The sequence below is a fragment of the Geotrypetes seraphini genome, chromosome 5 (genome assembly GCF_902459505.1).
Source record: "Geotrypetes seraphini chromosome 5, aGeoSer1.1, whole genome shotgun sequence".
Taxonomy (NCBI): domain Eukaryota; kingdom Metazoa; phylum Chordata; class Amphibia; order Gymnophiona; family Dermophiidae; genus Geotrypetes; species Geotrypetes seraphini.
The window spans coordinates 197,707,115-197,716,483 of NC_047088.1; the positions used below are offsets into that span (position 1 = coordinate 197,707,115).

Consider the following 9,369-nt stretch of genomic DNA (forward strand, 5'->3'; position numbering starts at 1 on the left):
CAGTTATGGGGAAACAAGGCCAAAAACTAAGGTAAAAATGTGGGATAGGTTTGTAATGCTTTCTGGGCATTTTGCTGAAAACTTGCCTAGTCGTCTTTAAGAAAGTTGCTTTAAAACAGTGGTTCTCAACCCTGTGCTGGAGGACCACCAGCTAGTCAGGTTTTCAGGATAGCCCTAATGAATTTGCATGGAGCAGATCTGCATGTCTGTCACCTCCATTATATGCAAATCTCTCTCATGCATATTCATTAGGCTATCCCTTAAACCTGACTGGCTGGTGGTCCTTCAGGACAGGGTTGAGAACCACTGTTTTAAAGTATCCCTTTTTAAATTGTAACTGAAATATAAAGCCAAAGCATTTTCTTTGTCTTACTCCTCCAGGTGGTTCTAGCAGACGAGAACGCGGTGCACCACCACTCCCACCTATACCAAGGTGAAGTGGTTTTTCCTGCTTCTTTGGGATAACTACTTAGATTTATGGTTCCTTCAGCTGATGTCCCGGAAAATGTTACCATTGCTTTGTTTTTAAAGGCCTTTATGACTGAAAACAAGTCAAATTCCCAGAAATCCAACTTTATCATGGAAGATCAATGGATGTTAAGGAAAAACTACTATAAGGTTTTGAGCTTACACTTCAGAGTGCATTTAAAAGTACTTCGCAAGATGTAAGTAATCTTTTCCGGATGAAAGACTGAAAGTATAGCAGGAGCACTTTGATTAAAAATGTACGATTTCCTGCTGAGTTCTTTTTTTAAAATTGAAGAAAATAGCTTTGTGTTATGCCGCACAGGTGCAAACTCTGCCTGCTAGCTGGAGGGTCTCTTTAGTACTAATGGCCATCCATTTCCAAAATGGATTGTCCATTCTGCCTTTCAGTTGGCTGACACCCAATATTCTAATTACTTTATAAGTTAATTATTTGATGAATCAGCACCTCAGAAGTAAACAAGTTTATTATAGCCACTTAAATTGTCTCAATTTAATAAAAAAATAAAAAACTGAAAAGTACAAAATTTGGCTACTCATGTTGACCAGTGGGCTCCAGGTTTTGTCTTATTCATATCCTGGTGGCTAAAACCCTTCAGATTAGCCATTAAAGGAGCAATTCTAGAACTGGGTGCCTTCATTCAGGTGCCCTGGAGATGTGTAGTGGGAGCTTGTTTTATAACGAAATCCAAGCGCCCGGATTCTGTTATAGAATATTTGTGAAAACCGGTATCAGCATAACTAACTGTGGCAGAGTCTAGTCCAGATTTTCCTGGACCCTGGGCACACTCACACACAAACAGCATAAGCACTTGTGGAATGTATAAGGTAAAGCTTTTGCTTATTCACTCTTCTGAACCTGTTCCCTTAATATGCTCAGGGGAAACAGTTTCTCCATCCAAATAAACAGTCCCCAACCAGACCCATGAACATATTCCACAGTCCTCAGTATAATAAGTTTGGCTTATCGCAGCCAGCCATGTACCAAAAGTCACGCAATGTCATCTCTTTTTAACAGTCCTTACTGGATTTCTCTCACTCTCTCATTCACTCTCAAGAGCTCTAGTCTTCAGAGACCGCTCTCTCAAGGAAGTCTTCTGAATAACTCTAAATCTTTCTCCCTGCCTGAGTCCCACACCTCTAACTCAATAGGGCTATATCCTTTCCCTAATGGATCGCAGCACTGAGCTGCAAAGCTCAGGGCATTCTGGGACAGGTAATTTTCCCTGATGTGTTTGACGCTGTCCGCTGCCCAATGGCATAACTGCAGTCTTAGTGAAGGAAAATACCTGAATCTCTCACATATCCTCCCCTCAGCTCAATAGTGTGAGCATCTGCTACTACCAGTGAACCATTCCCCAAGGGTAGAGGGTAAGATGCTCCCAGAGCACCTAGGACCTTAGCCACTATTAGGAATCTCCAGGGCCACACCACCATATGTCACACTCCATTCCTCATGCATACTCAAGTGAACAGGACACAGTAAGCACAGCAGCCATTAGGACCTGTAATGGCAATAGCTTTGCAATTTTTGGACTGGACTGTCCATATTCCATTCAGGAACTGCCTCCTTCGACACCTGGATTCTCCACAGTCTTTGTTGCAGACCACCCCATCTGCTCCAGGGCCACTCTGCCCAGCAACACTGCTGCTCCTTCTGGGCCCACTTCTTTCTCATAGAAACATAGAAGATGACGGCAGATAAGGGCCATAGCCCATCAGGTCTGCCCACTCTACTGACCCACCCCCAAGTCTACTATCCTAGGGATCCCACTCCTGGTGACAGGTTACCTTGGCTTAACCCTCTAAGGGATCCCACATGGGCATCCCATTTGCTCTTAAATTCTTGCACGCTGTTTGCCTCGATCACCTGCACCGGGAGCTCGTTCCAAGGATCAACCACTCTCTCTGTGAAGAAATATTTCCTGGTGTCATCATGAAATTTCCCGCCCCTGAGTTTGAGCGGATGCCCTCTTGTGGCTGAGGGTCCTTTGAGAAAGAGAATCTCTTCTTCCATCTCGATACGGCCGGTAACATACTTAAACGTCTCAATTATGTCTCTTCTCTCCCTACGATCCTCGAGTGAGTACAGCCGCAAATTTTTCAGCCTTTCCTCGTATGATAGATCCTTGAGCCCCGAGACCATCCTGGTGGCCATCCGTTGCACCGACTCTACTCTCAGCACATCTTTTCAGTAGTGTGGCCTCCAGAATTGCACACAGTATTCCAAATGAGGTCTCACCATGGTTCTGTATAATGGCATTATGACTTCAGGCTTCCGGCTGACGAAACTCCTGCGGATGCAACCTAACAACTGTCTTGCCTTAGATGAAGCCTTCTCCACATGATCAGCAGTTTTCATGTCTGCGCTGATGATCACTCCCAAGTCTCGTTCTGTTGAAGTTCTAGCTAAGGTCTCACCATTCAAGGTGTAAGTTCTCTTCAGGCAATCCTTGGCAGTTTTTGTTCTTTTCACAATTTGAAGGCCCAGCCCATCGCTGGTCTTTTCTGTCATGGCTCCCTTACTATGAAACACTATGCCTCAAGACCTCAGACTAGAATCCTCCCTGATAAAATTTAAAACCAAACTCAAAACGTTCCTATTCAAGGATGCATTCAACATGTGAGAATCATCATCTCTTACGAGGCTTACTTTTTTCCCCCTAACCTACTGTGTTTCCCCTCTCCCTCCCATTTTAATTTTTATCTTGATGTTACGATGTACTTCCCGCCCCCTTATCCTCTTGGTGTCATGTTAGTTATTTATGTACTGTGTATAAAATCCTTTTTAATTTTTTATAATACTGTTTTTATTTATATAAAGCATTTTATTGTAAACCATCTCTCAAAAGCCTGCCAGCCAGGCACACTCTAGCTGGGCTACTTTCTCTTTATCCTTCTGAAGGTACAACTTATACACTGTATTTTGAAGCCTGGCATTCAGGTCTTCCAGATCCTGTATCCTTGCTTTCAGCATTTCACAACTCAACAGTTCTTCAGTCAGTTGCTCCTGCAGATCTTTCTTGTAATTTGGCCTGGATATCCAGCACCTCTTTATGCCAGGCCTGTTCTCACTGCCTTTCAAGTGCCATCTGGTCAAGCATGGCCTTTCAGTTCTTTGCATTCTTCCCGGTTTTCTCTAGATCCTGCTGTAGCTGCTCCCTCTGCTATCCCTGCTCCTTCAACTGCTCCAGCAGTTGACTGTTAGCATGTAGAGATTCTTGCAGCTGAGTTTGGAGGTCATCCCCTGCTCCAGTAGCTCTTCTTTCTCGCCCTATTGCTGCTGGAGCTTCATCTCCAGTGCAGCATTTTGCTCCTGCAGCAGGTTCATTTCTTGTGTCATAGATGTCTGGATCTGCTAAGAAAGTGCCTGCAGTGCTGCTTCATGCTCCTCTTCAGTATCTGAGACTGCACCTCCAGATCCGCACAACCCTGCTGAAAAGTCTGAAGGGCCTACTTTAACTTTTTGTTAATGATAGTTAAGGACTTGAGCTCTACCAGTTGTTCTTCTCTTCCCTCAACTAGGCCTCACACTTAGCAGCGAGCTCCTTATCTTCTATCAGACTTTTAATAAAGCATTTGACCACATCCAGCTCAATAGCTAGATCCCGAGGTGGGCTTTGAACCCCTACCAGATAATCCTCCTGGGGCTCAGTTTCCCCTTCCAGCTGAGACATCATGGCAGATATCCCATCCCATCCCATGGGCTCTTTTCCCCCCTTTATTGTTCGCTGACTTCCACCTCCTTCCTCATCAGCCAAGTTCGGCTAAAGTTGTTGTAAATCCAATAAATTGTGGTAAATCAGCCCGTTCGGCCCTGCCCCCCCCCCCCCTATTGACCGCTTTCCTCCTTCTCTCCTTCCCTCTTCCGCTTCTTCCGCCACGTTCGGCGGAAGGTGTTGTAAATCCAATACATTGTTTGTAAATCGGCATGTCAATGTGGATCCTAATGTAATTGTTGTGAACCGCCTAGAACTCGATGGGCATGGCGGTATATAAGAATAAAATTATTATTATTAATTGCAGGGCTTGACCGTGCTCCGTCTCTTGGGCTATAGTTAAGGCAGGGTTTGAACCACATCACTGTGCCCCTCACTGATCTCCTTTTTCTTCTTAGAGCATCTGGGCTTGGGGTGAGTTCCTCTGGTGTCCAGAGACAGCTTCTTTCGGCTGACCAGTCCCTGATCTGGCTTCTGTTTTTCTACTACAGCCAGGGCACTGAATCTCTTGGTCCTTACCTGGGTTCCATTCCCAGGACTCTGTTGCATGGTTAGCCAAAGCTGATGTATATTTATTAGTGGGTTTGCTCAAGGTGAGCTATTTTTGGATAATTGTGTATGTATCCCACTACCCTATTGATTTATATTAGCCAAAGCTGTTGACATAGCAGTTCCCAGATTCCCATCTTGGAGTCTCATTTTATTAATGACAGGGTTTTCCCCAGGGACCTGGGATATTGACTTTAAATGCAATACTTCAGGATGTTATGCCAGCTTTCCTTTGAATCAAACTCTGATGGCTCCTTCCCATCTGCTTTTCTGCCTTGATTAGGGAAGGCTTTAAAGCTGCTCTTCCCTCACTTACACAGCCTGCTTTTGCTTTTAGGCTGCACTCCTCCTCGGATGCAATCAGCAACTTAATTAAGCTTGTCAGCATTCTGCAGTAGCTTTACTTTCTAATTCTTCAGAAAAAAAAAAAAATCCTGCTTATCCAGCACTTGCTACCTGTTATGTATCCCTCTCTTTCTAAGGTAGAGCTTTTCTCTATAACCTTTTGAAAAACCTATTCCCTTCTCTGAGTTCCCAAACTCGAGGTAGCTGGGTCCAGTTTCTTTGTAACCCGGGTTTCAGCACGCACGCACACACAGTACGCACACACACACACTATAAGGGAAAACTTATTTATTCACTCTTCTGAGCCTGTTCCCTCACAGCCTCAGGGGAAGCTATGAACATATTCCACAGTCCTTGATATAATAAACTGGGCTTGTCTCAGCTAGCTATGTTCCAAAAATCTTGCAGTGTCATCCCTTTTAACGGTTCTTACCAGATTTCATGACTTCCAGCGTTCTCCTCAACCTAAAGCTAGGGAAGAATGCTCTCTTTCAATCTCTCTCTCATCTTCAGAGTTCTCTCTCGAGGAAGTCTCTATTTTGAGACCTCTCCTCCTCGGATCTCTCCAGAATAACTCTAAGCCATACATATATCTTTCTCTCTTCCTAAGTCCCACCCCTCTGACTCAGCAGGGCTGTATCCCTTTCCTAATGGATCTCGGCAAGTATTCTCTGATTTGTCTGATGCCCAATGGCAAGAAAGGGAAAACCCCTGAATCTCTCTCACTAACATTTTACATGCCCACAGTTATACTAGCCATTGAACTATGCAACTGAGGAAATATAAATGCAGCAGGGATGCAACTTTTTACCCAAAGAATAAGCTCTGAAATTCATTGCTGGAAGATGTGGTAATAGCAGTTAGCATAGATGGGTTTAAAAAAAAGGTTTGGAAAAGTCCATAGTCTGCTGTTGAGGAAAGCCATTGCTTGCCCTGGGATTGGTGGCACAGAATGTTGCTACTATTTGGGTGTCTGCCAGGTACTCGTGACCTGAATTGGCCACTGTTGGAAATTAGGATACTGGGCTAGATGGACCATTGGTCTGACCCAGTATGACTATTCTTATGTTTTTATGTAACTTACACATTTACTTACAGTATACCATAATTGGGAGCCCCACCTATTTCCTGCTCATGCATATGCCCTTTCGTATTCAGTATTTACACACTATTGCCTGGATGCTATACAGGCTCCCAAAGTTGTGCATCAGATCCGTATGGAGCTTAACAAGGTAATTGGTACCAATTGGTCATTTAAGTGATGCCTAATGGGAACTGCACGTGACTCTTCCTTGCACAACCCAAAAGTAATGTGGCTGTGGGAGGACATAGGCGGTCATGGACATTCCCAAAAGTTAGATGCCAAGTTATGGAATAATGCCAATCCATGCCTAAATTTTGGCACCAATCTTACACCTGTTTTCTATCGGGCATAACTCCGGCGCCCAGTTAAGTATAACTTGCCTGCTATGCTAGTTATAAATGCTAGGTGTCCATTTTAGAATACTAGTCGTATAGCCCGTTAAATTAACGGGTGCTAGAATATATGTGTGTGTGTGTCTTTATTTCTTTCTCTCTCTTCTTCTTCTCCTTTCCTTCTGTATTTCTGTCTTTCTTTTTCCTTGGCTGTCCACCCATTCTCCCTTACTTTTACCTTCCCTGTGTCCACCCCCTCCCCTTCACTGCTCCCCTTATCCAGCAGCAGCCCTTCTTCCTTTTTTTAATCTCTCCCCTGTCCAGCAGCACCTCTTTCCTGTCCCCCTGTCCAGCAGTAGGCCTCACTTCCTTTTTCTCCTCCCCCCCCCGTCTCTTCCCCTGTCCATAAGCACCTCTTTCCTGCTCCCCCATCCAGCAGTAGGCCTCCCTTCCTTCCTTTTTCTACCCCCCCGTCTCTTCCCCTGTCCAGTAGCACCCCTTACCTCGCATCTGCCCTCCGCCGGCAGCCGCCTCAAGCCACCGTGGCCTGCAGACGCCGACAGCCGCGGCGGCAGACAGCTACCGCGCCGCCCGAAGCCGACATCTGCCTTGGGAGAGAGAGATGCGTGGATTCGCGCATGCACACTCCTACCTGCGGGGACCTACAGCGCATGGAAAACGGGAGCACGCAGGTCAGAGTGCGCGGCTTAGGCTTTTATTATATTAGATGGGGGCTCAGAGATGAACCTTTTGCCACCTACCTTTCAGCTCTCTATGTAGAGTTCTCCCCTATTTTTGCAAACTAGCATCACTCTAGGCACACTGCTAGCACTTTCACAGTTAAATGTACACTTAAAGTGTATGAGTGCTAGTATTCTGTAACATTTATTTGTGTAGAGATACATAAATCCAGGCACCTGGTTTATAGACTTGCCCTTCTCATCCACTACCTGGTCAAGTACCACTTCAGCTTAAAACTGGATGCCCACAGTCTGCAGTCTAAATCAGAAAATATTCTAAGATGCCAGATTGTATAGAAATCTGTGACTCCCAAGGTTGATTGTTATTGCCCTCTGTGAAATGAGAATTGTCTGATCACTTTAGAAATCAGTATTCTGGGGCTTTGCTCCACACAGGTTATGAAGAAGAAATAGTTTTAAATCTTTTTTACAGTTCTATATTATGATTTTTATTTCATCGTGTCATTTCAAGCATTTTTGCTCTGCTTTTTCTGTACCAAAACTTTTAGCAACTGAAACACTTGATTATGGCTAAAGATTAAAGGTAATCCTTTTAGAAAGAAGGTACCTGTGGTAAAGCAGAGAATAGGGTGACGGACATTGAGCACATTGGTTTAAAATATGTTTTTGGAGTGTTAACAAGCCTGCAATATAATTTTTAACGATACAAGTATTTTAGAATTTTAGTGCAGTTTTTTTTTTTTTTAATAACATAAAGCAATAATCAGAGTAGGAATTTATGGTCTTTCTCACTATAGTTTAAAAACTTTCTTACCAGCATATTCACTTTAACAAGCTAAACAATACCTATGCACTTATTTTTGTGTCGGAACCTATGAGCTGTCCATAAGATCAGATACGCTAAACTGTGCTTGCAGAAAGTATCTGATTCAAAAAAATGACAGCACATACCGAATTGTATTGCATATGTTTTTTGCTGCCTCTTGGACCACAAGTATATTATCCTTACCCTAAACAGGCTGGAGGATGGAGAGAGCACTTTAATGTAGCTCCTGTGAATCACCCCACCCCCCAAATACATAGGAGCTCCTACCACTCATAATGTGACCTGGCTGGGCTTTAAATAGTTGAGACAAGCACTTTATAGTCATTTTCATCCTTTCTTTGATAATAATGGGGCCTTTTTCATTAGAGTGCTGGGTTTGTTTGTTTTGGGGTGTTTTGGTGTGTGTGGGGGGTGCACTTAACTGCAGAAGTTAAAGTGCAGCAGATGTTAAGGGTTGTGCCCAGCATCTGACCTGTATTTACTTCACAGGGTAGCTGCAGTACATGCACCTGCTCTTCTGATTCCCCCACCCCCAGGGCTCACTGGGGAACCAGTCAGAAATGGTTCCCATCATCTTCTGCCCACTGGCTCCAGGTTTCAAAAATAGCACTGATGACCTCTGGTGGTAGTTGCCTGATACTACCAATAGGGTTTATCTTTCCATTTAAAAGAGCAATATGCTTAGAATAGAAAGTGGTGTGGTTTCATCTTGAGACTGCATTAAGTGCATTTGCACAGTCATGAGAGGCAGTTTGCACACCAGCTGCTTCTACTCTCTTTCACCCTGCAATCTGACCCTACCCATGTTAAGTGGCTAGTATGGGTTTTAATCATGCTTGCTGGTTTTAATACACACTAATGGCTACTGCATGGGAAAACCCATGCTAGCTGCTTAATGCAGTTTAGTGAAGAAAAAAAAAATAGCCCCAAAAATGACATCCATTTCAAGACTCTGGCTAAACTATATGTGCCACCTCTGAGCTTGCTCCCTCCTGCCTGCTTATGCTTCTCATGTCAGCACAAACCCCCATACTGGAGTACACGTGCAGCCCGTCTGAGATGAACCCTCTTGTGAATGAGGTGAGATACAGAGTGTATACTTGGTCTTAAAATTCTTAATTTAAACTGAGCGCACACATGGGAATTTGTATATACTGTTGCAAATAAAATAGGGGGTGAAGGAACAGCCTGATATAATACTTCTCAGTTTAGTGCTTGAGGCATACCTAATCCCATTAGGTTATCAAGGTATCCAAAATGATAGATTTTGCATGCACTTCCTCCTTGAAATGTAAATCTATCTCATGAATATTCATTGTGGATAAAC

General features: G+C 43.9%; 1 protein-coding gene across 2 annotated transcripts in view; it reads left to right on the plus strand.

The window, feature by feature from the left end:
• Positions 1-476, plus strand: part of WIPF1 (WAS/WASL interacting protein family member 1) — an 80,072-nt gene extending 79,596 nt beyond the window's left edge. For both annotated transcript variants that reach the window (XM_033947147.1, XM_033947148.1), the window contains exon 8: positions 382-476. In XM_033947147.1, the coding sequence (XP_033803038.1) occupies positions 382-437 (56 nt within the window). In that variant the 3' untranslated portion in view covers positions 438-476. The remainder of the gene's footprint in view (positions 1-381) is intronic.
• The last annotated feature ends 8,893 nt before the right edge of the window (positions 477-9,369 follow it).